Below are 27759 nucleotides of genomic sequence, written 5' to 3'. Positions count from 1 at the left end.
CAAGGATGCTACGGTCCTCCACGCAAACACACCTGGGTCCCCGCTGGGCTATGAGATGCGGGGGAGTCTGGACGCGAGACTGAGCTGCGACCCACAGCCCGGCTGACGGTGCGGTGGTACCCAGGGAAGGAATCAGCGATCCCCCACGTGATCTCAGCTGATAAAGCGAAGCTGTTCTCCAGCACTGCTTGCAAACAGCAGAAAAAAGCACAGCCAGAGTTTGCACGTGTCTTACGTGGGAACGCATCCATGGAAACAGCAGCTGGTGGCAAATCCTGCAGGCAGCAGGACAGAGTGCTGAGGGACGGACACCGGCTGGAAGCTGCAGCCTGAGGGGTCTACATGGGAGGGGTGTCCTGGTTTGAGGATGGATGTTGACAGCCCTGAGAATCCTCCTGGACACACAGGACCCAAAGGACAAATCCAAAAACGTAACCATGTATGGAGCACTGGGTTCCACCGACATTATCCTTAAACCGGCTGACACAACAGGGGATGCAGAAGCAGAAAAACTCATAGTTCTCGCTCTGTCCCGAGCAGCAGCTTCCCACACCTCTGCAGGCGGGCACGAACACACCAACCCTACAGAATGGCCTGAGGTTTCTCTGCAGGTGCATCACCGTGTGCCCAGGTCCAAGGCAACACAGCGACTGTGGCTGTGTCCCTGGGGGGCAGGACAAGCCCTTGGGAAATTCATGCCTCAGCACGCCGGGGCCACGGCCAAAGCATTGCCCAGGTCCCGTGTACGCTTCCCGCGGGCTACGCAGAGAGAGGTGTGTGGGCTGCACTCACTTTTCCCGGAAGGTCTCCTTCTCCTGTTCACTCCACATGTTCATCACCTGCCGGTCCTTGTAGACCTTCATGGGGTCATCCATGAGGCCGTTCATGTTGATGAATTTGATGCGCTGCTGGTCAGCATCGTAGAGCATGGGCGGGATGACAGCGAGCTGGCGCATCTGCTTCTCCAGGTTCTTCGGGGAAAGCAGAGAGAACAGTTGGTCAGCACCACGGGCCCACGGGGACGGCAGGGGACAGATGTTCGAGAGGAAAGGACAGGCGGAGGAACAGGGGAATTCAAAAGCAAGCACTAGACAGCTTTATTGCTAGACTAATTGTAAATTAAATGCTGAAAGAGGCTATCGCTGTCAGCCAGGAAACAATTAATCTTTCCTTTTGAAATAAAGGGCTTTAAGGTACCGCGTGGAAATGTCTGACTTCAGCAAAACAGCTCCTGACCACGATGTCAAAGCAGCAGTGACACAGGGAGTGCAAACCCCTTCCCAGCCATCAAATCCATGGCCACGTGGAGGTTCAGTCCCCCACCCCAAATTGCAAGGGAAGCGGGTCAGCTCTGCAAAGCTTTCTGAAAGGGTGGGCAGAGGGAGACGACATGTTTCCCTTCCACAGGAAACCTAATGTTGTTCCAGGATGTCGCAAATGTCACCATACCAGGGCCATCATTCCTTTCTTTCCTCTTACTGCAACACCCTGGGACATGATCTGCTGCCTTTACTCCATCCTATTCAAAGCGCAAAGTTCAGCCAGAGCCCCAGCCACACACCAGGACAGGACAGACAGGACACACTGGTTTCCTTAAGTATTTGCAAGAGTGGCCAACGTGATGTCTCATTTGTCCTGTCCCCTGCCCGAACGCTGGGACTGTCCCCGCGGCAGAGGTCCGCCCTCTGGGGAATGAAGGGATGCTCTGGCCACCCTCTTTTGTTTGCTAGCAGCACCGTCACTCCAAGCCCTCCCTGTCACCTGGGATGGCACCGGTCAGACAGAAATTCCGAGCCTTGACCCGGGAAGGCCAGGTCTCAAGTGCTGTTATTTTAATTTACAGCTAGACACGGGTTCCCGGGAGAACAGTAATGTCCAACCCTTCCATCAAGCTGCCGACCCAGGCTTGCCCAGCACCGCTCTGCTTCCCCGCTGCGACTGAGCAGACCCCACCTCCTCTTCCTAAAACACAGCTCTCCGCAGACACAGACGTTTCAAGTCATTTCACCATGTTCCTCATTCCTAGGTTGCCTCCCATTTCGCAACCGCCTGCTTCAGATGCCCTGAGGCTGTCACCTCATCGTGGGAGGTCAGGGACAACTTACAGCCAGAGCATCGACCCCGACAACCACAGACCGCCCCGGCAGAAAGGAGAGAGCCCCAGTGCAGAGCCACGGCAGGATGCTGAGAGCGCAGGGCTTCTCCCTTCGCCTGGCGGGGTCTCGGGGTGCCGAGCGCTGCAGCCAGACCCAGCAGCCAGACCTCTCCTCCCCAGCAATGCGTCGGGGCCGAGAGCTGGCCCCTGCCGCCAGCGATGCTCCCTGGCTCTCACCTCCCTGCTCCTTCCAACCCCGCAGAAGGGCTGAAAGCTCTTAAGGTCTCCTCTGAGACAAGCAAAGCGGCGCCTCGGGGCTCAGCAGAAGGCTCTCGGGGTGGAGTTTAGCAGCACACTGTGCAGGAGGTCGGAGGCAGTTGTCTAACGCTCCCCTTGGTCACGACCTCAGCAGAGCTGTGAAATTTCCCTCTGCTTCTGAGCTCTGCGTCCTCCGGGTCGTCGCCTTAACTGGCTAACAGCAAACTGCCCGGGACCCGGGGCAGGGAGCGAACCGTGCCGCGCAGGCAGCAAACATCTCAGCTATTGCTGGGCAAGGGCTGCTCTCCCCTCCCCAACGCGATCCGTTCACTGCAGCTCGCCTCCGTGCCAAGAGTGTGGAACCCTTGTGAAACCAGATCCAAACGAAGCCAAGGTCACGGGGATGTTTCAAGATGAATGGAGCACTCCCAGAAGATGTGGGCCAACTGGCTCACGTACAAACCATTCATTCCATAGGATTCCCCTGTGTCAAGCCGCACAGCCCATTCAAAATAAAAAGAAACAGAAAAACCCCTCTGCCCGGCAGCCAGGGCGCGGGCTCCCTTCCCTTCCCTTCCCTTCCCACCTCCACCTCCAGTTTAAACCAACAGCCAGGAGGTGTTTGTGGGGTGCTACCCAGGATGAGCAGCACGCTGGGGTTTCAGGTCCCTAAGAGGCATTTGAATGCTGCTAAACCCTACGCACTCGCCACCAGCTCCTGGGGTGCTCTGCTCCATGTTTTGCTCCTGCAGAGCCACTGCACAGCTCTCTTGCATCTCTCAGGCAGCTGGAAAGACGCTGCTGGGTATTAAATGAACACCTCACTTTGGATACTCTCCAGAAAGCATATTAGGCATCATGGCAACCTCACCAACCACAGCGTGGCCTGAGGGTATCAGGATTTGGTATCAAGTTTCACTATGGGACCTCGCATGGGACCCGGTGGTACTCTCCTGGCTTCCTCAGAGAAAAGTGGAGTGAGGGGTGAAGAGGAGGAGAAAGGACAACCCGGTCTCACCTCTTGTTCTGAGAGCCCGTCGATGATTTCTGACACCTCGTGCTCGCTGCGTGCGGCCGACATGGAGAGCCCGCCGCTGCCCCTCTGTCCTACCCTGCTGGGAAAGCGCAGTGAAACACTCAAGACGCTGCTGCTCCGTTTCATAAGCAGCAAACCACATTCACGACAACTTGCTGGCCCTGTTCTCCTCGTTGTCGACCTCCGTGATGACCATATCCCAACACCTCACCCAGGCCACCCCATGCCATGCTGCGGGAACGGTGCCCGCTGCAGCCCCGCGGGCTCTGACAACACTTACTCCTGCCCAGAGAGCACCGTCCCCTGTGTCCCCCAGGCTTAGGGCTCACAAGTCGAAAGCTTCAAACCACCTTCCTTACCTGTGCCAACCTCCTGGATCACTACAGCAGAAGCACATTTCATACCCGACCATACTCTCCCCCATATTTTCTCCCGTCCACGGCACCCCAGCAATGGCACAAAGGCGTCAGCACCGAGCTGTCAGCACTGTGCCACCGCATCTGGTTTGCAAATGCTACAGGAATTTTTAAATCAAAACCAGCCACGGACATCCATCCCCCCCGGTATCGCCTGATGTAACAGCCGCACATCCCAAGGAATTAAAACTTTTCTCATTAAACACATAAAAAGCTTAAAACATTTCTCAGTACCATTTCTCCCCTTCTCTTTAAGATAAAATAAAGCCACCGATAAGGGAGTTCGGACCCATCCAGCTGTTTGCGGGGCACAAGGACGGGACGCCGGCACCAGGGTTTGGTGCGCACAGCAGGTGTCCCTGGGCACGATCCCGGGGCTCAAATGGGAAGGAGGGAGAATTTTCAGCACGAAGGGTGGAGATCATGAAATCGTGCCTCCTCCTGGCAGGAAACAACATGACCTCCATTGCACTTCCAGTGAGGAGGAGAAAATGGCCAGTGGATGGGAGAGACAGGGGACATCCCTTTCAGTGAGACACTTTGCTCCCTTCCTGTCATTTGCGGTCATTGCTATAACCTCTGCAGATGTTTCTTCTCCCTGCCAGGGCTTCGATCAAAGGACACGCATGTATTAAATCATCAACATGACCAAATTCATCTGCAAATCTTGTACATCTTCATTTGTGCCCACCAGTAAGGCAGTAATTAGCGCCATCCCGGTCAGGCAGCCAGCACAAATGAGTTGCCCCTTGCTCCCAGCCGGGAGATCATCAGCAGAGGGGAGATGGGCAACCACATTCCCGACATTTTTCCTTCTCTTGGCACCCTGCTGAGCCGCCCTGGGGAAAAAAAGCAGCAACGCTGCTCACCTGCTGGCTTCTGCCTTCGACTAGAAGGGGAGAAGAGGGACCGACAGCCATCCCAGCCCGCTCCTCCCGCGAACGAATCCCACCCCCATCCCCAAAGAAAAGAGAAAGGCTGTCCGATACCAGCTCAGCCCCTTCCTACCGCTTCTCCTCTAACCTCTGCATGCGCTCTTGCAGTTCCCGCTGCTTCCGGATCTCTGGGAATTGCTTCTCATAGTATTCCCGCACTTTGCTCTCTTTGGCACGGCGCCGGGGGTTATTTTCGATGCGCTCCACTTTTTTTTCCCAGGCTTCCATCAGCTGGTCGTAGCGCTGGCAAAACTTCTGTTCCTGAAAGGGCAGAGGGAGAGAGGGAGCTCAGGAGACGTGCCTGGGAAGGGCAGCTCCTCCGGGCCTTTCCCTCGACGGCTGCTCAGGCTGAGCGTGAGTCACGTTGCTTAAATAAATATGGTTTATTAGGACACAGACGAGCTCCGGGGTCTGAGACCAACCCAAGGGTAAATTCTCAAGACGGGCCATCAGGTACCCTCAGGCTCTTCCCTTCCAGACCCAATATAAAGTGGGAAACCCAGGACCCGCCCAGCGTGGCTTTGCTCACCTACCGCACCTTCTGCCTGAGCATCCTCCAGCGCCTTGGGTGCTCGATTCGGCAACCAAAGCCGCGGTGCCGGGGAGGGAGCGCCTGTTGCGACACGGCAGGCCACGCGCGGGGAGAGGGCCGCTCGCCTGCCTGAGGCCACCAAGCAAGGAGGGACCGAAACATGGCCTTGGGAGGGGACACAGGAGGGCAGGAGAGCGGGTCCCCGCCGTGCAGAGCTGTAATTTCGGAGCTGGCGGCTCGCCGTGCTGGGTAGAGCCTTGCTGAGGCGCCCACAGCCGGGCACCCCTTCCCACCCACGCACACCGGCCCCGGCGCTCACGGCTCAGCACCGGCAACGCCGACGGGACCGGGGCCACAGGGCAGCTCCACGCACGGGCCTGGCTCCCCGAAACCAAGAGCTGGGCACCCGGCCCCCGTCCGAGACCCTGCGGTGTGGTGGTCCAGCCACGCCATGATGCCCCCAGCTCCTCCACCGTCCTGGAGGAGGACTAACACCAAAGCATTTTGTCAGCTGCCGCTCCTCCTTTTTGGCCCAGGAGTGGGATGAGCGCATCCTCATTGATGGCAGACCCAGGCTCTGCCGAAACGTGGTGCTGTGAAGGGTTTCCAGGCCACGTCCGCCCAGGTGACGTCCTCACAGCACACCCTCCCAGCCGCCCCCACAGGTCCAGCACCGCACTCCTCCCCGGCAGTGATGGGACCACCCCAGTAACCATAACATTCAAAGATCATTTACAACACAAATGAACCTCTCCCCACCCCCTCCCCATCCCCGAATCGCTCCTCCCTCCTCCGGCCACCCTCTTGCTGGAGAAGGATGCCCACGGACAGGAGAGGTCCACACCGAGAAGACACCCAGCCATCGTCCCCAATGGCTGCAGCAGTGACAGGAGCGATGGCGCCCAGCCTCACATGAGAGCAGCTGGGTGACCAGAGGGGGTTTTAAGGTTTCATTTTGCGTGAAACAAATGCCTTCTAGGCCCCGAACCAGGAAGCGAAAGCAGATGTCGCTCCGCAAAATCATCAATGGCAAACCCCAGGTCCCCTCCTGCCCCCTACGCCGCTTTCCAGAACGGGCGGCTCAGCACCGGCACACTCGGCACCGGCACACTCGGCACCGCAGCAGAGACCTGGGGAATCCAAATATCAAAGAACTAAACTCATCTCTTGCCATCGCCACCCCATGACTGGAGGGAAGTCCAAGGCTGCAGGACTTCCCAGATGCGCTCTGCTCTCGTCTCACTCTCTCTCAGCCACCACCAAAAAAAAAAAAAATATGGGGAGAGGTAAAAAAATCCCCAAACCGATGGAAACGCCCAATTCCGGGTCAGGAGGCAGCTGCGTTACGCAGAGCCGAGCGGGTCAGTTGTGCCACGGACCCCAAGCACCAGCAGCTCCAACAGCCCGGCACTGGTGCCCGGTGCCCGCAGCAACCCGCAGCCGGTGTCGCGTCGATCCTGGCACGTGGGTTTGGTCCAGCCATCCCCGACCTGCTGTTAACCCAAGCGCAGCAACACCTCCTGTGCTCCTGTGGCCTTTTGGAAACACCCTGACGATAACGTGGGGTGGACAAAGCATCTCAAAGACCACAGCTGATGCAGACTAACACCCTCCCCCGCAAATAAATTAATTCCCACTTGCACACCTGGAGCCAGAGGCTTTCCTTCCCCGCACGGATGCAGAGGAGATGCTTGGGTTTCATCGGAGCTAAAGGAAATAGCCATAAAATGAAAGCAAGGGGCGAGAACCAAAATAAAACCACCCTGAAAGCTGCCAAGGGGAATCTCGTGCCACAGGCAAGGAGCTATAGGTAGCGCCAACAAACCGCGGCAGCTCGGAGAAATCACAGCTGCCGCATTTTTACCCCTCCTGGAGCGATGCTATCAGCCCCCTGAAAATGAGAGCTCCCACCCTGCCAGCAAATCTGCTACATCCTCCTGCTTTCAGAGCGTCGCATTTGGGAAGAGGCTAAAAATACCCTGCGAAGTTTATGAAGCCTCAGTGCCGGGAGGCAGCTGGTGCCCCGCGCTGTGTGCCAGCCTGCGGCGCGGCCGGGGGGCAGCCCAGCGGGAGGGAGGGCTCGCTCCGGTGCAAAGCTTCGAGGCTTTGAAAGGTTTTTCATCCCCCGTGGAAACGAGCCGGCGCTGGGTCCTGCATCGCCGCTGCCCCGGCACAGCCGCCGGGCTGTTTCACAGCTGGAAGGGTGGCTCTTTTTCTTCCTTTTCCTCCTCTCTTTGGGACAACTTGATGAAATCTTTATCCAGAATATCCTCATTTAAGGAACTGGTATTTGCAAATGGAAAAAGCAACATTTTTTCTTGATTTCCCCAGCAGTGTGCTCACACCCCGGCAGTACCAAAGCTCCCTGCTCACACAACTCAGCTCCCCAGAGCACAGCTCTGTTAGGGACCGCCCGAGCACTTCTGGCTTACATCTGCATTCTTAAAGCCCCTTCCCACCATGGAGCAAGGAGATCCTTCCCGCCATGCAAGCTTCAAACCCCGCCACAGCGGGGCTGGTCTGCAGCATCCTTGTCTAGCACTTCTTCGTCCAGCCGGGACACGTGCCCCCTGCAATCTTTTGCCATCCTTCAAAAGCCAAGATTACAGGCACCTTATAGCACGGTGCATCCGCCAGATCTTCACAGCTTCATCACCAGGAGAAGCTCCCAGTCAGGCATTTCAGCGTCTATTCCTTCTTCAAGCATCCTCTGAGCAGCCTTTAAGCAAGCGACCGTCTGTGCTGGCTTTTAGCACCGGTGCTTCCTCCGCTCCTCTTCCCGGCTGGGCTCAGCAGCCCATCAGCCTCTCAATCATACAAGTAAGTGATGGCGAGCCAAATCGGACCTGACATGCGTATCTAAAAATGGATGAATAGTAACGCCGCCGTAGCAGCTGAAGGCAGTTTGTAGGCTGTGCCAAGCCCGAGCCCTCCCGCAGCCCACGCTCTCGCAGCTCCAGGGAACGGAGCGGCTCTCCGGAGGGGAGGGGAAAAGCGAAGGTGACAGGAGGAACCGGTCCAATTCCTATACAAGCCCCCCGGTTTTGCTTCCCTGGCGGATGGAGATAAACCTCTTACGGCCAGAACAGCTCCCTTTACCCTTCTCTCTCTGCAGCATCACTCCCCTGATGGCAGTTAGATGTCCTCTGCTGTGTCGAGCGCGCGGTGGAGGCAGGAGGAAGCCCAGCAGATGCTCTGCTGGGGCTCTCAGGGCTGGACCCTGCAGGCACCGAGCTCTGACCCCGCTCCAGCCAGCCCGGGGCAGCGACGATACCCCAGAAAGTAAAAGAGCCAGAAAGAAACGTTGGCAAGTAGATGGGCTTTGCTAAAAATAGGGTCTGCTACAAAATAGGCAGAAAAATAGCTAAGCGTACCCATTTTGCAAACAGAATCAGCAAATGGATTCGCTTTGCAAATTCAGCAACCGTATGTCGCCTATTTTGTAGAATAGGCAAAATGCTTCCCTAAACTGAAAAATTCCCTTTCAAGGACACTGAATAAACTGGCTGGCAGAAATTCACCTATTTTGCATGACAGGCGACTTTACTGCAAGCCGTATTTTAGGAACTGTGCTCTCACAACCTAATTAAACCTTCTTCCCCAGCTCCTTGATATTCACAACAGAGCGACTCACTGTCGATTAAGCCCAGTAACCGGATGTTTCCACCAGAAAGCAGCTCCTGGGCAGTTCCTTTCTGGCTCCAATAAAACCACACGATGTTTTGCAATCCCTGTTTTGAGGAGGGAAATACTGATCCGCTTCCCACAACGGCAGAAGTCCTCAGCTGCGGCAGGCAAGGTGCCCCGAGCAGCCCTGAAGGTGTGAGGCCCTTGCTAGAAACCTGGAAGAAAAGGTTATCACGGAAAAGCCTAAACGCACACGGATTCGGACACAAAGGGGAGGCACAACCAACCCTTTGGAGTCCAACATCTGTGGCTTTTGGAAGATTGCTACAAAAGTGGGGAGAAAAACGAAGCGTGGGAAAGAAAAGGAACATGCTTTGTTCACCATAAATAAGAAAATAATTTGATCACTGGCTCAGAAATGTCTGTATTGAAAGCTGCTTTTAAAGGCAGAGCCTTCAAACCACTTCCCAGGCTCATTACTTTGAATTTTTCCAATAATTCCTCCCAACCGGAGCACTTCTGTCCAAAACCAGCACCAAAGACGTTCAGAAAACCTGCACCATTGGCAAATTAAGATGCTGCCGTCGGCACGCGAGCCTGCCCCGGGACAGAGACAGAGAGACCAACTCAGGCACTGGTATTTACGTCTGCCACGTAAAACACGAAGCCCCGCGCCGTGAGCTGAATCACCCTTCGCGGAAAGACACCGCAAAATCCACCTTCCCGCTGGGGGCTGTCAGTCGCTTCGGGCATTTCCCTTTCTGTGCTGGTTGCGCTTCCCAGCCCCCACTGGCGACTACCGCAAGCAGCTGTCAGCGCCAAAAATGCATAAATTCTGTAAATCCCACTTGAACTTTCTCCTCTCTTTACTAGGGACTTGCAACAAACGCCTTTGAAGTCTCATAATAAAGCCCACCTTCCCCCTTACCTCACCGAGAACCATCTCCTTGAAGGACGCTGGAACGATCTTGCAGGCAAAGCTGCCTGGAAATGAGCTGGTGCAGAGCCTGATTTTTGTTTGAAACCACAAATTCCTAGAACATCGCTCTGCGGTCAGACGGAAGGAGTCAGATCAGACTTCAGACCATTTATCGGAAGCAGAGTCAGCTTGTTTCACACCTCTCTTTGGGTTCCATTACTCACAAAATAGATGTTTACGCTGTGAATGGGCTCCCTGAGATCAATGGAGGGCTCCGCTGTGATTAAGCCAACCCCCCTGTGTTGGCTCCGCAGGGGGTGCGTGCGGAGGGAGGTGCTGCCTCCAGCAGGATCGGGGACCTCTCCTTTACATCCAAGTTATTTTAAGCGTAAGAGAAACCACGGCAATGCGACAGGAACGTACTGAGCACCAGCACCTCTCTGCTGGAAAATGTCCTCTTCTTTCTCACATAATAAATTACGCTGCTTTACACATATAAAATAAGGTATAAGGGAATCACTTACCCACTGTTTGCGAGCATGATTTCTCCTCTTAAAGTACAAAATTAACTTTTTCCGCATTGCCTGGTTTCTGTAAAAGAAAAAAAAAAAAAAAAAAAAAAAAAGATGAGATGCGATTAACAAGGCGGCTCAAATCCCACGCCGGCGTCTCCCTACGCCCAAAGGGGTTCGCAGCGTAGTCTCCACCTTAACTCACAACTGCATCAACTTCAGAGCAGCAAGTGTGGTTCTCTAGGGACCTTGTGCCAGCTTTAAAGACCAACAAACCCTCCAACGTGAGGAACGCCGCCCATATCTGTTGGTAAAACCAGGACTAAAGTTGAGAACTAAAATTACAAACTCCCATTTCTGCAAACCTTTCCTGTGCACTGACGGCGGGCGGAATTTCACCTCTGCGTTTACCAGTGGGCCAGGCTGGTTCTTGATTATCTTTACCTTTTCATCTGCAAAATCCCAGTGGGCTCCCAAGAGTCGGGGGGGCTGGGGCCAAGCTCTGCCACCCGGAGCCGCCCCGGTCCCCAGGGCCAGCAGCGAGGGAGCTGTGAGCGCCCACACGCTCCCCAGGGGTTGGTCACCCCGGGCTCCGAGGCACCGATCCGGAGGCCGGAATGGCAGCAGGGCTCGCGGCGCGTATGGGGCTCCCGCTCCCCTGGAGCCGTGCCTAACAAAGCTGCAAACAAACCAGCCAGGAAAAAGTTCAGCCGCTCGCAGATTTGGGACCTCAAGAGAGAAATCGGCCACTGCAACCACAACCCACCCGGCGTCCGCCCAGACCCCCCCGCCCCGGTCTCTTCTTCTTTCTGCTTTCTAAAGGCAGCGTGAAATAACTGCTCAAAGGGAAGCGGGGCCGAAGCGGTAAGGAGCTGCGAAGGCTGCGCGAGCTCCCGGAGTCTGCGCGAACCCGAGAGCCGAGCTCCTACCGTTGTTCCTCCTCCTAATATTCCCAGCAATAAAACCTCTAGGTAAAAGGTAGAGACCGGGGCAGAGGAGTTTCCTTCACTCTTTTATCCCGATTAAAGGCAGAGCTGGGGCGCGTATTAGCGATCAGGAGCTTAACAGTCTCACGTAGGCATGTTTGGCAGGATTTAGGAGAAGGAAGAGACACCCTTGCTGCTTCCTTACCCCCCTCCCTGCCTGGCTAGTGGGGAGGGGAGAAAACACCCTCCTCCCCCCATAAATCCCTAAGCATATTCAGGAGCAAAAGACCCTGTTTGGGAAGGGACAGAGGGTCCGGCTCACTTCTAAGTGATGGACGGGGGATGATGGATGAAGAAGGATGGGGGGCAGTCCTGGCTTAATTTGGGGATAGAGAGCATCCCAGAAAGTATCCAAATTTTTCACTTCTCAAACCCTCTTCTCGCTACATCGCTGAAACCGTTGCACGGGCGCCCATGGGGACGGACAGCCATCCCGCAGCACGCGCTGCCCTGGGGACCCCACGTCCCTCCGGCCCATCGCCAAGGCTGCACCTCCGCTCCGGCAGCGTGCCGGCGGATCCAGGCTGCCTGCACGTGGGGACCCGGAGCAGCGCCTGGGGGCACCGCCGTGATATTGGCACCCAATAATTAGCAGGTTTATTTAGGACAGCAATTCCTTGGGCATGGGGTCTTCAACCACCACCACCTCCACGACCAAGTTCGGCTGCTGGAGGAAAGGCAGCAGGAGTTGGGACAGGGATGATTTCTTCTCCAGCACCCCACGGCCACACTCAGTTTTGTGGCCTCTTTTTAGTTTACCAAGGAGGAAACGCATTGATTCTCAGCCCTAATAGTAAATTTTCCCCTCTTAATTAGTTACCAGAGGTATGGGATACACGCGGAGTCCCTGAACACTGCCTGAGCTGCGCTACATCTTCATTCCCTTTGACTTTGCCTTTGCCTTCAACGCTTTGGTGCAAAAAATAGACCTTGATCTCCAAGGCAGCGCTAGCAAGCGGCGCTCCTAACTCCTCCTACCAATGCAAAACACCAGCAACCGGCTGGGAACAGACTCCAGTATCCCCAGCTTGAGCCGCACAGCCCCAAATCCCCGTGCGCTCCCAATTCCAGGCAGCACCAGCGTCGGCAGAAGGCAGAGCCAGGCGAGGGGGCTGACGGCTCCTGCAGAGCAGATATTCGGATCCACAAAGGTTTTCTGAGCGAGGGTGGGAATATCAAATCACGTCCTTCGACTCTGTTTCAAAAATCATAGTGGCATTGATCTCTGAGGGGGAAAAAAAACCTAATAAATCCACGCACGGGGCAATTTCTGCCTTTGCTCTTTGTTGGCAGTACGTTTATGAAGGACTCGCTATTGTTCCGGGCTGCACTACAAAGACCAGAGGCCACCTCGTTAGATATATTAATAAACATTGCTGCCAAAGGCTTCTCCCTGCTGGATCACGCAACGCCACTGCCTTTTGTTTCTGTCTGGGCGGTGCATCCCGCGAGGAGCCTCAGAGAGGGTTGCAGGTGACCGGCTCACCGCTCACCTCTGTGCAAACAGCATTCACTTGCCTCCAAAAATGAGGGAAACTGAGGCACGGAGCTGCAGTGATGTCTGCCCGCTCGTGCAGGGAGGGAGGCGTGAGAAATGAGGAGCGGGGCTGCGCCGAATGCTCCAGTGCCTCCAGCTCTGCACCCACAGGCGAGGTCGGTCCAGCGGTGGCCAGCACCCGTTTGCCCTGCGTGCCCGCGGGCTCTCTGTCCGACCGAGCCCCGGCTCCTCGCGTGCTCCCGCATCCCTTCGCATCGCACGCGGCGAGTTTGCCCCGAGTTCGCAGGGTCTCCCGCAGAGACCCCGTCGGACAGATTTCCTTCCAGGGCTTCAGCTCTGCACAAACAAGCTCCGACGGGAGACTGCGCCCAAAAGACACATTCCCCTTGTTTGGTTGTTTATTCCACCTCTGGTGGAAACTCCAACACTGGGAAACCGCTGGGGTGATGCTAAGGATGATGAGGTGTGGGATGGCCCCCAGCAAGGGCTCACGGATTGTCCCTTGGGGCCAGCGCAGCTAAATCAACCCCTGCCCTCCCCACGCCAGCCTGGGCCACCTCCAGGAGCAACGCGGGGCTTTGACACGCTGCTGCTGGATCTGCCGCACCAGTCATGGGGAGGCAGGAGAGGCAATGAAGCAAATTAGCAGCTCTTACGCAGCTGATGGGTGGCCTTGAGTTTTGCATCACGGCTGACCTTGAAAGTGCTCACGCAGGCAAAGACTAAATGGCTCCGCAGCTGCAAAAATCAGGAATGCCTTGAAAGCCGGGGTATGTTTACCACCACCAAGGCTGAAGCAATCAGAGAGCGAAAGGATTAAAAACAACAAACCCCCTCATGCCCGAAATGTTTTTGCCACTTTATCTTTTTTTCTTTTTCTTTTTTTTTTTTTTTTTGCATAAGGTCAACCTTTCAAAGGTTAATACAATCCGGGTAAATATAAATAGGTTTCACAGTTTATCTCACTGCGTGTACTGCTGTTACTTAGAAACCATTTGCAGAGAGGTTAGTTGGGGCCACGCGTCTGCGAAGCACACGCTGTGCTCCCTGGGCAAATCAAAGAGCCGAGCGCGACCGCTGCGGCGCAGGCGGGGAAGGTAAGGGCTGTCTGCTGGGAGTCCTGCACAGAAATAACCAGCGTGGAGCAGCACGCGGGGAAAGGTCGCCCTCGCGATGCGCCAGCCCTCCCTCATCATCCTCCTCGGTGGCCCGAATCCCCGCAGCTCCCCCGCTGCGCTTTGCTGGGGCACAAGAAAAGCGTCCGGGATGGAGATGTGAACCGCACAGCCTCCATCCACCGGGGGAAGAAGTCAGGCAGTTCGTAGGCAGAAGGAGTGGAAGCTCCTTAGATAAAGCAACAGTGACTCTTGTGGACAGTTTTAAGTATTGCTGTGCTGGCACATCGCATACCAAGCCGGACTGGGAGGACGCACGAGTTCCCTGCCCTGTCCTTGGCGTGTCCCCACGCAGCCGCTCTGCCAAGGCAGGGGCAGGCTGGGATGGACCCAGCAAGACATGGAGCCCACCCAGCTTCTGGCGAGCTGGTGTTTGGGGGCTGCCAGATGGCACATCCCCATCTTTGCGGTCAACAATTCATCTAATCACCACTGGAGCCCATCTGTGTTTCTGCCTTCCCCACAGCCATGGGCTCCACAGCTCCCCGGTGTGCCCAGCGGGAAAGCCCTCATCCAGGCAGGCTCTCAGCTTCACGTAGCGTCCCCCAGCACCGGCTGCAATGACACGGCGACTACAAGTTTCCCACTCCCCCACTCCAGAGCAGCCCCAGTTTTATACATTTCTAATGCTTCCCTCTCAAGGCAGCTCTTCTCTGAGGTGAGGACACCACATCCTCACCACGTTACCTTCTCTGTGCCGAAAGCTTTGGTCATCAGAGGAGCTTTTCCCGCACCTTCTCTGCTGCTCTGCAGAGAGGGAGGAGATCAGCCAGTGCAGGTCACACGACCACCATGGCCTTCTCCAGAGAGCCACAGACCTTTGGAGCTTTTGCAGACTTCAGGCATGGAGTCACCTCCAGCCAGCCAGTCCCCGAAACAATGGCTCTTGGCCACTCGTGGGGAGGTGCAGCCTCCCGCTGGGAGCCCAGGGCTGCTGCTCCCCTCTGACTGCTCTGCGAACGCCTTGAGAACTTCGGCCCTCATTGCTGGTGACCTCAGCCGGCGCTGGTCTCCTTCCACCACCCCAGCAGGGCACGGCGAAGCTGAGCCTGCCACAGAGGCTGTGGGCGATTCAGGGTTCTTCCCACATCAGAGGCCCATTTGTTTGTAGTCTGGGGGGGCAGAGGCTCTCAGGAGCAGCGGGTCTCCTGCTTTAGAGGCCAGGTATGAACTGGACAAGTGTGGCAAGAGCCCCGGTACCAGGCAGCAGCCTGAAATGGGGCACGACCCAAGCGGGGAGCCTGGGACAGCCCCACCAGTGCCCAGCAGGTCCCCACAGGCACTGGCACGCAGCAGGAAGGAACAGATCACACAAGGTAAACCAAACTCAAAACCTGATGTTTGACGTCACCTACCACCAGTGCAGGAAGTGGGATTCAAATATTGTCTATAATTTTGGGTGTGATTCTGCAAGAGCTTTTCATCCTCACGTAACTCATCCTCATCCCACAGCCCCACTGACCTAACTGGTGAGCCCCACAGCCGCGCGTGGTTCTCAGCACCGGCCTCCAAACCACCGACTGAAACACGTCTCCCGCTCCGAGCACGGCAAAGGCAGCCCCGCGGGAGCAGCCGCTTCCACCTTCACCGGCTTGGCGCAAGGTTGGTTTTGTTTTTTGGCTTTCACAATGGAGCCAGTCAAGGAGAGAACCCGTACCGCTGACTTTTGAGTTACTTGGCTCGGGGACACGTGAATGACTTGGCGACGATCCTTCCGAAGGCTGCTATCTCAAAAGGATGCGCGCGCGCGCATGCGCGTCAGGGCCGGGGTCTACACACGCGTGGACACTGCCAAAGCCTTGGGATAAGACTCCCAAGGATACAAAGAGCCGATGCACCGCAGCACACCTGGCCGAGCCTGCCCGCAGAGACCTTCAGCCGCTGCAAGACGAGATGAAAGGAAGTTTGCTATTTGATCAAAATTAATCAGGGGTATTTAATTACACAGGAACGTCTTTCATCAGACAGCCAGGGCAAACAAAGTAGGGATCAAGCCTGCAAAGAGCGACGGGAAGGAGGCGGCGAGCAGCTGGCAAAGCCATTGCACAGCCAGACTGATCGTGCAGGCGAGGGTGGGAAACGGAGGAGCCTCCCGGCAACTCCGGCCAGACAAAGTGCTGCCAGTGAGCCCGGAGGTCGGCAACCCACAGGACCCGAGGAGCACAGCAAGGATGCTCCAAGGTGAAACCAGCCCAGAGGCAACGGAGAGCGTACGGAAACGGTTGCGTCCCCCCCAGGTACGTCCGCTCCTATGCGGCGCTGGTGCCAGGATCCCAAGCCACAGCTCAGGGCGCTCACCGATTCCCTACTCCTCCAGCTGCAAGACGCCCTGCGGAGAGGGCAGGGAGCAGGTCACCCTCGTCACGGGTCACTGCGCTCATTCATTTCCCTGCTCCGAAACGGCCAGAGCACGGGGCTCCAGCTGGTAACACACTGTAACCTATTAACCCCAAGGCAGGGCCCGGTGCTGGAAGGGCAGCTGCTCGGAGCAGTTGCCTCGCAATATTCAGAAACACGTTCTGGGGAGGAAAAGCAAAGCGGATCTCTAGTTAATTTTCCCCAGAGCCCTTAAGCATTGCGATGGACTAAACCCCCAGCGCCGTTCGCGCCTCTGTTCTCAGAGCGGTAGAGTTTCCCAGCTCCGGACGTACCGTCGGACAGGCTGTGTTTGTGCCCAGAAACAATACTCAAGAGAAAGAAGCCATTCGGATGGAGGCCTCCCAAATTCCCAAATCGTGTCCTCTGCAGGTCCAAAATGCATTCAGCTTTGGAGGTCCAAAGTCATCACTATAATCAATGAAAATCTTTGTGCTGTTAATTCACCTGGTCTTCGCACGCGGAGATCCGTGAGAGGGTTGTGCTGCAAAGAGGAGACGCCTCGGCACACACGGGCACCTCGTTATCAGAGCCTGCCCTGCCCAGACCCCCAGCACGGCCTGTCCAGGTCCCTGCGGTGCCACCTCCTTGTGAAGATGTTCCCCAACGAGATGCTCAAGCGATTCCCTTGGGCAGCGGTTACACCCACAACCACTGCTCTTAACAGCAGACGGGAAATTTATGCCCATCCCCTTTAGCGCCTACGAGCTTCGGACCAAAATGAGATGAGTGCAAGTGCAGAAGCACTTCTGGCCATCGGTCAGGCGCACGTCCTACGCCTTCGCCTTCCCCTGAAGCCCAAACTGACGTTGCAAGCCCAAGTGCTGCAAGATAGTCCACCCAAAACCAGTACCTGGCTTTGCGCTGGCAAGAGAAAGAAGCAGAAGGTTGCAGTGCGCGTCTCCATCATTTAGTAATTCATCACAAGGGAATACTTCTGCCCTAGCGCGTGCCAAGAGAGAATAAAAGAGATGAGAAACCTTGAATGGGATGAGCGGGGAGCTGCTAGGTGAATTTCTAATGAGGAAAACATCTACAGGCGCTAATAAAAAGACCTGAAAGAGAATGCATTAGTAATGACAGGGTTTGGAAGAGCATTTATGTTACATGTCAGGCTGCGAGTGTGAATTTCGAGGCAATCCAGTGCTACTAAACCCCTTAAACAGCCAGTAATGAAAAGATGACTTAAATTCTCCAAAGTGACAAGTGATTTGGAAAGCCATAGCTAGTAGATTTTTCAGAAGAAAGCTGTTCTGCTCTTTTGGGAGAAAGGGGAGAGGCATTTTGAAAAGAAAAAGATTTTCAGAAGCCCCTAAACCTCTCTGAAAATCCAGACTTCAGATTTTGAGTGTGCAGAGGCAAAATTCCTGTTCCCCCCCCAAAAAAAAAAGCTATCAGCTGCAGACAGCAACCCAGATGTGCGAATATTAACGGCAGACACAGCTTTGCTGCTGCTGGGTCTGCAGAAACATGCAAGAAAACCAGAATCACCCCACGCTCAGACTCCGGTTCTCCGACACCTCCGTGCGCGTCTGAAGGGGACGTAGCCCGGTCTCACCCCGACATTTCTGAATTTCAGCGTAAAAGCGAGGCGAAGCTCTTGAAGAGAAGGTTTACAGCAAACCCTGCGAACGGCACCTTGCACGTACTTACCCTGGGGTTTTCAGTTTTCCTTTTGCGTGCTTTTTTCGGGGCTCAGAAGCTCGCGTTTTCAAATACAAATCCCACAGACTATGATTTTGAGATGACTGCTTCGCGAAGGGGGGAGGAGAGTCCTGCCGGGCTGTTCTTCACGGCTGACCGAGCAGGAATCTCCTGCCGTAGAGACGAAGGCCCCCTGGGAGAATATCTCTCCAGGTAGACAGCAGGTAATTGATCCTGCTCATGTGAACAACATCTCGTCATTTTTCAAACACTTCGAGGAAAGAAGGTTAATACCCTTGGTGCCAGGAGTCCGGAGGATCCGCAAAATCACCGCCACGGCAGGGTAGGAAGAGCGGCGCTCACCCTTGTACACCCAGCTGGCAAAACACTGAGATAAGAGCCGCAGACCAGATGCACCGGTGCTTAACTGGCGCGCCCAAGTTAAGCGTCCTCTGCATTTGTTGTTGTATTTCAGCAAAAGCTAAAAAAAACCCCACCAAACTAAAGAGTCTTTGCAGCCCCCTCAACCGACGCAGAACCGTTCGCGGGGCCTCCAGTCGTGGTGCTGCAACGCATCTTGGAGGAACCTGTCAGTCTGCTGCAAAGCCAAAAAAGTCACACACGACCGAAAGACCGCAAGGGCCAAGCTCGCTACGGGGACAAAGCTCACCCCATCCCTATCAAAACGAGGGCACTCCAAACGCCGTCTTGCTCTCTTCTTTCTCGATGAGAGAGCGGCAGAGCCCTTCTCTCCACCAAAGCCGGTGTTTCAAACAGAAAGGACACGGTCCCATCAAAGGTAGGTCAAGCCTTTGGCACAAACCACCCAACGGAGCCGCAGATCACGCGGCAGATGTAGCATACAAAATTAAGCGTGTTTGCTCGAAGCCCGCGCTCGCAGGTGAACCGAAGGGACCCAGGCAGACGGGTAACGGAGCACAGCGAGGCAGCTAAATAGGACTTAAAAGCTTTTGAAGCTGCGAACACTGGAATGAACTGGGGCATGAAATTAATTTTAACTGTACTGAATAGGAGACAGGCCATAAAACTCCATGAAAATAAGAGACCGGTAACATTTTACTAAGAGTAGAAATTCTCCCCTTAACTCCCCAGTCAGCTCTATTAGCATAAGTGACTCATCCCAGCTGAAAAGCAAAGCAAACAAGCAGGAAGAATTAAAGTAGTGTTGCAAGGCGGAGAGCATCGCTGTAGAGAAATCGAGGAATCCTGGCTTTGTGATATTCAAATGCTTTCCCACTGACGCTTGCAAACATTCAACTGAGAGAAAAAAAAAAAAAACAAACAAAAAGAAAACACACCACCCTAGGAAACGTTTTTTTTAAAAAAAAAAAAAAAGGCAAAAAAGCATTTGTGAACAGTAACAGCCCGGCCACCCGCCTGTGCCCAGGTAGGAGGCTTCAAACCAGCTTCACGTGGGAGCGGTTTCTGTTTAGCACAACTGAGCCAGCGTGCAGCGAGGTTTTGCGGACAGAATCCCAACCTAGGTAATTTTCCAGCAACGTGCCAAAATACTTTTTCGTCGTGGCTTAACCTGCGTAGGGTGAGGCTGTTCAGAAGAATCTGCATCCGATTACACCTCGGCAAAATATAACCATATAACCAGTGGTGTCCTGGCAGTTGTCCTTCTGGTGCTCTAATGCATCTGGCTGGCGTCTCCCAGCACCCTCAGGATTTACCACGTCTCCTACCGAAACAGCCACCTCCAGGCTACGGAGCAGAAGCTGCTCTTCCAGAGCAGAAAAGGAAAAACGTATTAAGATCAAGGACAGAACAAAAAATACCTCCAAAGGCAGTCCGTGGAGAAGCCGTAGGTAGGATTTGAACATCCAAGCGTGATTCGGTCAAGCCAAAGAAGTTTAATACCTTTTCCTCTTGGTCAAAGGATCCCAAATCATTCGCTTGGAAGAATCACTGAAATCTCGATTTTTGTACCTGCCGCCCAAGCATCCGAATGTCCTTTAATGTGCAACAGGGACACAAGAGATGGGAGTACAGGACACAGCGGTCTCTCTGCACGTCCACCCCCAAGCAGCAAAGTGCAATTCAGACCGCAGGACCTGCCGGAGACAGGCCCACGGTCAAAAGCAGCAAACATCTGGAGCCCAGATCGCTCGCGGGCCTTTCGCTGACCTAGATCCGTGAATGCGCTGGGCTGGCATCAATAACCAGCTGAAGGCAGCTAATTGCGAGGTTTCTGGAAGGAGGAGACGGAGGCTTTTCATTAAAACGCGTGGTTTCCTTCCCATATTTTTGCAGCATTAATCACAGTGCACATTAACCCCAAGCCTGCCTGCTCCAACCTCTCTTTGGTCTATCGCCGCCACCGCTACCGCCGCACGAGAGGGTTGGGATAACCCTACGGGTGCCTACGACGGAAGGGATGGAGGGGAGCGCCTGCTCTGACGGCACGGGAAGCTGCTTCGATGGGGCTTCACGTCTCATTACTGGTTTTCACTCCCGACCTGCGCCGTCAGTTCCCTCTCGTTTGCGCCCATCTTTCAGGCAGCAGCCAAGGACAGGAAATCGTTTAAATCGCAGGAAAATGTGATCACAAACCCACAAATATTGGCAGGGGAACGGAGAGTGGATGAAGTATCTGGATCTACTTTTAACCCGTTCTTTCAAGGACAAAACTAGCGATCAGCTTAAAACTGCCACCTCCAGCACCCGTCTTGTGACGGCCACGGAGTCCTTCAAGTGAAGAGAGGGGTCAGGGGACTCCAAGAGACAGTGACCGTCACACGCCAGGGGTGAGTCACAGCCAGCGACGTGGAGAGCACCTCCTTGGGCCAGCACTTGATGCTGTACGGGTGGTTTATCAGCCCTCAACCCCCTGAACTGAGGGCAAAATAGACGTCCAAAAGCGGGGGGCTGCAAGCCCGCAGGGAGCACAGACCCTCTGCCAGGCACCATCGCCCCTCCCGAGAGTAAGATCACCACCTACTTCATCAGTCCTGCGTTGAATCAGTGAACTGGAGGGGGTGGCTCTGGGTTGGTTTGCTTTTTTAATATCTTTGCAGCTCGAAAAGCACCCCTGAGCGGTGCGGGCTGGGGGAGGCGGACGTCTGCCTGCTCCTCAGAGCTGCCTTCGCGGGCAGCGTGTCCACCTAACGACGGGAGACCCAAGCCAAAGCACACACGCCTCAAAATCCTGGCAGGTCCACGACTCGTGGCAACGTCTGCCGAGCTCAAATGACTGATGGTAAAAGCATCGCCAACACGAGGCACAAAGGAAACATCTAGAAGCAAAGAGCTACCGGGATTTCTCAGCTGCAGGAAAATCCGTCATTTCCTGCTGACTTCTCCGTCTGCTTGCCCTCCCCACCCGCCCCCCGGAGATGATGCTCCCCTACCCCAGAGGTGCATCCAGACCAATACCGAGTACCCCAACACAACTCTCGCGTCTCGGGTGCGGGTGCCCAGCGCGGGCAGCGAGGCTGCTCGGGGACCCGCTGCGCCCCGTGGGGACCGAAGGGCTCGGGGTGACTCCGGGGTTTGAATGTTTTACAGAGAGCGCGTTGCCCGGATGCCACAGGAAGCCTCGGGTGGAGCAGGAACCGAGCGGGGCCGGGCAGCGAGCAGCGGGGTCATGTCACCAAACCCTCCTCCTCCCCGCAGCCCTTGGGGACAGACGGCACCTAAACGCCGCCAGCGCAGACCGCGCTCCCCCGCAGCCGAGCAGAACAGCAGAGGTATGTTAACTCTTTCCCTATAATCCCCCCAGCATCAATTAACATACCGCTGAAAAGCAAAAGATTATTAACTTTTGTTAATAGATTATTAAAGATGATTATCGCCAGCTGACCGAGCCCGTACCAAAATAGACACGCTGCAGGCAGCTCAGAGCAATCATCGGTTCATTCAAGGCAGATAAAAGTTTCAGATCTGGTTTGACTATTTAAATTTCCAACAATAATCACAATTATCGCTATTCTCATTATCTGTTACATTTCTTCTATGTTCAGGAAGTCACTGTGGTTATTAAATGCAGGCTGATGATTAAATCGTGTATTGAGGTGATAAGTCAAATTAGATGATTGCTAAGTCTCGGTAAGTATCTTTGAAATAACCAGTTGTTATTAGACATTCAAGAGGTGCTTCATGAAAATCTAATTGTAATTGCAACTTTTCATTTTACCTCATCTTTCCCGCATGCAAACACACACACACGCACACGCGCACGCGCCGGCAGCTGATTTTGTACTTCAGTATGCATGAAACACAGAAGCAAGCACCCAAGGCGAGTGAGGGCCTCCCGGGAAAACGCCGAGAGTCCGGTCAGGACCCGCGTCCACCCTCCCCCGAGAAAAATCAAATGGCACCTTCAGCATCCGTCTGAAGCCACGGCTCCCAACTGCTGGGCTGGTTTGAGCCTCCGGCAGCCAGGGCAGCAGAACACCGGCTCTAAAAGGATGCTCGCTATTCCTCGGCAGCCTTTATCGGGGTCTGGGAGCGAGCTAGCATCCCTCCCGCTCCAGCCTAATGCCCAACCTGACATTTAAAATAGCCTTTTATTGCCACATACTTACATTTTAATGTTTTCATGGTATTGCCTGGTGTCTGAAGGCTGGTTGTATAATGGCTGAAATAAATAAGAAAAATGAAGGCATAAATGGTGCGGTCTGACATTTAGAAACTTAAACCCATCAGAAGCGCTGCCGCCTCGGTGCGGGCTCCTGTCTCCCCGAGCTGTGCCCCGTCCCCGCGTCCCCCAGCCCTCCCGTCGCCCCCAGCCCCGCTCCCCGGCTGTACTGGAGCGTTCTGGCTCCCGGCGGCGCCGCTGGAGCCCCGGTGCATCCCGGCTCAGCCCGTGGGAGGGCAGGCAGCGCTCGAGCGAGCTGGCTCAGAACAAGCTCATTGAGACGTAATCCACATAAACACGGCACAGCGGAGTACGTGGTTGTTATTCACTGATTGAAAAACGCAGTGCGCTTTGGAACATATGACATGGGGGAGGCGAGGGGAAAGCGGGGCTTGGGGAGCGGGAAGAGACGCTCTGTGCGCTGCAAATTGTTATGTCTACGCGGCAAATGCCTGCCTGAGCTCTCCCGGGGAGCCAAGCGCGGGCAACTGCAGGCAGGGCGAGTCTTCACCCCCGTGGTTTCCAGCAATGCCGGGGGTGGGCTGGCCCCTGGGCACGTCACCGCGGTCCCCTAGTAGCCAGGCATAGAGCGATGCTCTCGTCCGTCCCTCAGGAGGGGCACTGGGCTCTGGTAGAATGAGCGTTTTGCCCAGGGTTGCCCTTTGGAGAGCCCAGCGACTGTGGCTGTCTCCAACACCCGACGTGAGCACCCACCACGGGGCTGCTCTGTCCCCCGCACCCTCAGCGGGGACCTGCCAGGGCCCTCCATGAGCACTCAGGAGAGCCGGATCCGTTCCTTGTCACCTTCAGCCAGTCACTGTCCTCACCACCTCTCCCCTCCCATCCGCAGGGTGATGTACCCTCGGGGAACCTGCCGTGGTACAGCGTCCCACCTCTGGAAGGGAGAGGTGCCACAGAGACCACGCTCAATCCCACCCGTTGCGGTTAACAGCTCAGTCTGTGCTCCAGGAGCTGCCACCAGTTGTGTCCATGCAAGCAGGCTGACAGGGTGCTCAGGATCAAGCCCTGCAACGCTCTTCTGGTTACCAGCTAAGCTGGTGTGAACACGTCCAAGACTCTGATAGTCAAAAGCTTGCCATGGCCCAACCAGCACCAGCAACTGGCCGTCTAACGAGCGCAGCTCCTGTCTAACCACAGAAATATCACCCAACTTTTCAAGCAGTTCATCCACAAACTTTCACCAAACCAGCTGTGAGCGATCTAACAACTGTGGCCAAACACAGGCGGGAGGACATGGGACAGTTGAAAGTCCCGGTGGAAGGAGGTTTCCTGGCCATGGCTACATACAAACCAGCTCACCTTCCTACTGTGGTCATAGGGATGATGCTACCCTCTGGGTCTATTCAATTTCACCTCAGATTAAACACAGAAAAAGAGCAAAACATCTGCTGAACATCTGCTCAACCAGGTGAGCAGCACTGGAGAAGACAGGACCTGCAAACACAGGTGGGTCCCTTTCTCCTCCAGTTTGGAGAAGGTGTTACTCTCGCCTCCTCCACCGTATTTCCCCGTCACCGTCACAGGCGCTGGGCACAGAAGCTTGTTGTTCCACACAGCCAGCCTTGTCTCTACTAGCCCATAGAAACCAGATACTGCCTCACCTCTCCCTGCCACACACCAGGACTGCCACATCGATTTGCACACACAGGACACCCGGTGTAGCTCTCCCTACTCTCTCCAGCCCATACCCGCTGCATTTTGGCACCAGCGGGTCATCAGCTTCTTTTTCTGGCTGCCCTTGGACACACGACTCGTGGTTAAGAAAGCACAAGTAATCCCATGTGGAAGAGGAGCGCAGAGGAGCCCCGGCAGACAGACGCGGTGAGATGAACCGTCGCGTCCCAGGAGGGCTGCGGGGCTGCTGGCGGCGTTCAGGCATCTGCTACCCTGCGAGGGGACGGCGGGCTGCAAGTTGGCAAGGAGACACTTGGCCACCCCGTGCTACCAGTGCCAGGGCAGGCAAGAGGGGAGAAGCAGGTCCCCCAGAAGGAGACACATTCTCAGTGGGGTCCCTTTCTCAGGGGTATTTCTATCCCAAATCCTCTCAGATCTGCTGGTCCGACTCCAGGCTCAGAGCTGGCTGCGCACTTCACGCTTGGAAAGCTCAGAGGAACACAGACATCCGTCTCATCACGTAGCTCGAGAGAGGCAGGTCTGCACCACGGAGAGAAGAAATCAAGCTGTGGCTCTGGAGCATCACGTCCACGGTCACCTCGGGAGGGCTCGACTGGGCTGCCTTCACCAGTGACCGCCTCTTGGAAGAGGACCGCAGGAACTGGAAATATTGATAAATAAAAGTGCCTCTCTCCCCTCCGTGCTCATAAAAATCAAAGCAAATAAGCTGGCATGTGGCGAGCCACGGAGACCTTCCTCCTGGGAGAAGGCAGCGGAGTAAACGTTTTGATTTGCGCATGGGTTAGAAGATGCTCACGTGCGTGTGGACATCACGGCTGCCCTGACGCTGCTCAGCTCACCAAAGGCGGCCGATTCTTTTCCACTACTACTTACCTATGATATAAATAGCCTCTTAAATTCTTAGTTAGCAAACCTAAGTGTGAACAGACAAGCGCTGGAACACATCACTTTAAAAGAAATGCCCAAACATTCAGAAGTAAGAAACTCGAGGACTCCAAACCAAGATCCACATGACACCGGCATCTCAACGAGACTTCTGTCTGCACAACAGCTTCGGCACTGTACCTCACCTGCGCGGTGAAGCCAAGTTCTACCTACCCCAGGGAGAACACTTCCTCACGGCCTAAATAGTTAAAGAAACTTTATTCTCACCAGGGCAGGGACTGAGAAACAGGGTCTTCCCTCAGAGCCATCCGCAGCCTGCACAGAATCACAGCTTTCTCACTGAGTAAGCAGAAGGAAAGCTGACGGGTCAGATGGGGAAGGTGAGATGTTCAAAACATCCACCCTGTTTCTTCAGGGTAAGGGACATGTAATGCATTTCTCTGGGGGATGATATTTAAGAAAAACATAATTGCAATGCAAAGCTGTTACTGGAAAAACCTTGGATTTACTGAACGCTCTTTAAAAATGAAAACAGAATGAAAGGTCTCAATTGCTTTCTGGCCACTGCAGCATTCACACTACACATCTCAATGACATTTCTCCCTGGGGGAAAGCATGGGGTCGTTTTTAAAATGGTCCCGCTACATTGCAGGGCTAAAATGAGCAGAGTCCCGGTTCACCGAGTCACAACCTCCTCCTGATCCAGAGGGGAGCACCAACTTCCCGGGACCTCAACCGGACCCCTGGGCAGGGGTGATTCCTACCACGGGGACGGGGAGCCGAGCCCCAGCCAAGGGGAGGGCAGTGGCCGTGGCAGCGCAGCACACCGGTGTGTCCTGCACCGGCTGGGGCTGATGGGGGGGCCAGGGAAGAGGTGCAGGGCCACCCAAAACCCCAGCAGACAGGATGGAGAGGCACCAGCAAGGAGTAATGGGCAAAGGGATTGGGGGTCAATTCTGCACATTTAAAACCCCAGAAGCACAAAGACGAGGATCTTCCAAAGAGGATCAGACACGAACGACACCTCTAAGATCAAAAGTGCAGGGCCAGACCTTGGGAGGCCAAAGCAGCGAGAAGCCCGGAACCAGCAACACGCGCGTGCTGCCTCCTTGATGTACAACCCAAGGGCAGCACCTCCCGTGAAGAGCGTGTAAGCACAAAAGCTCAGAAGGAGCTGTTTAAAAGACAGAAGTCAAGAATGAGAGTTTCCTACCAGAGCCGGGCCATCTCCCAGCAGCTTCCAACTTGATGGGAAACCCATGACACAGACCCAAAACTTCTGGGTAAAACCTTATTTATGCTATACCGGATCACGCACAAACCCCCTCCTTCCAGCTAACGCTACAGGCAGCCCCCACATGCCCCTCGATGTGCTCAGGCAATGGGATTTCTTTCTTCGCTCAAAACCAAAACCCCTCGGAGCAACCTAACGCCAGCGCAAGTCGGGGACGCGGCCGCCGGCTCCGTCCTGCCAGCAGCACCCAAGACCTCCTACCCCCTCACCCCGCCGGCGGCTGCCCTTCGCCAACGCTGCGGTAACCTCCGGCCTCTCTCTGCCACGACTAACCGATTTCCCCCGTGACCTCGCACCGTCAGCCCCCGGCAAGCTGCCGCGCTGCCGAGCCCCCCTGCATCCCTCACCACCGCCGCCGCAAATGCAATAACCAGAGCCCTCCGAACAACCAAAATCAAGACGTCTAGCAGCCTGAGCGGAGCTGACAGCGAGCCAAGACCCTGCATTTGGGTGACAGCCACCACCGCTCCCGGCGCAGGGCTTGCGCCCGGCTGCCCCGACCTCCCTGCAAGACACTCCCGGGTCGTGGCAGCTCCGGGGCCGGCGCGCGTCGCGTGTGACACGGTGGAGCAGGTACGCACATCGGGCAGAGCCCACAAAGCCGCTCGCCTTCCCGGAGCCGCTTCCTTTCCAACTCAGAAGAAGACGTGACTATTCATCTCGTCTCTCGGAGGCCGTTGGCAGGCCCTGGGTGCTGTTTCGCCCGACACGGCGTGGGGGCTGGGCCATAGGAAGCGGCTCTCTCTAGGGAGGCGGATGAGACGGTCTGCGCGACGCACGCAGAGCCCAGCTGGGGTTTCGCAGGGTTTTCTCAGCAGAGGTTTCCCCTGCCCTCCGAGGAGCGCGGCAGGGCGACAGAGGAAGGGTTTGCCCTGGGCTGTGCTGCAGCAGCATGTCAGCACCCAGGGACAAAGCATCGACAAACTAAAAAAAAGGAGGGAAAAAAAGGAGGGGGGAAAAAATAAAAGGGTGGGGGGCGGGGAGGAAAGGAAACACACCATCTTTCGCATGAGGAAGCACCAACCCCAGACACTGCCAATCTTCAGAGCAGAAAGAGAGCAAAAGGTTTGACCCTGGTGACTCAAAGGAAAAATAATGAGCGCCACCTCCCCAAACAAGGAAACGGGATTCGACACGTAGCAGAGAGCACTAATTCCCTTGTGACCTCTCCCTTACGCACCCGGCGAAGACAGTGATTAGTACCACCTCCACACAGCACGTCCAAATTACAGCTGCCGAGGACTGTGAGCTGCCCGCTCCCACCCGGCAGGAACGGCTCCTTCCATCGCACCCCAGGGCTGGTGCAAAGCAG

At 55.4% G+C, this 27759-nt stretch overlaps 1 protein-coding gene across 1 annotated transcript in view; it reads right to left on the bottom strand.

Moving 5' to 3' along the window:
• NCOR2 (nuclear receptor corepressor 2) overlaps positions 1-27759 on the bottom strand; it is a 258054-nt gene that overhangs the window by 86474 nt on the left and 143821 nt on the right. Inside the window, exons 8-12 of the mRNA XM_082491424.1 lie at positions 22560-22612; positions 10343-10409; positions 4814-5001; positions 3372-3468; positions 793-971 (exon numbers count right to left, since the gene is read on the bottom strand). Of these exons, the coding sequence (XP_082347550.1) occupies positions 793-971; positions 3372-3468; positions 4814-5001; positions 10343-10409; positions 22560-22612 (584 nt within the window). The remainder of the gene's footprint in view (positions 1-792; positions 972-3371; positions 3469-4813; positions 5002-10342; positions 10410-22559; positions 22613-27759) is intronic.

The sequence above is a fragment of the Vanellus vanellus genome (genome assembly GCF_965231255.1).
Source record: "Vanellus vanellus genome assembly, chromosome: 16".
NCBI classification, from domain to species: Eukaryota; Metazoa; Chordata; class Aves; order Charadriiformes; family Charadriidae; genus Vanellus; species Vanellus vanellus.
Note: the sequence above shows the minus strand (reverse complement) of the source record. Positions and strands in the feature narration are given on the sequence as shown.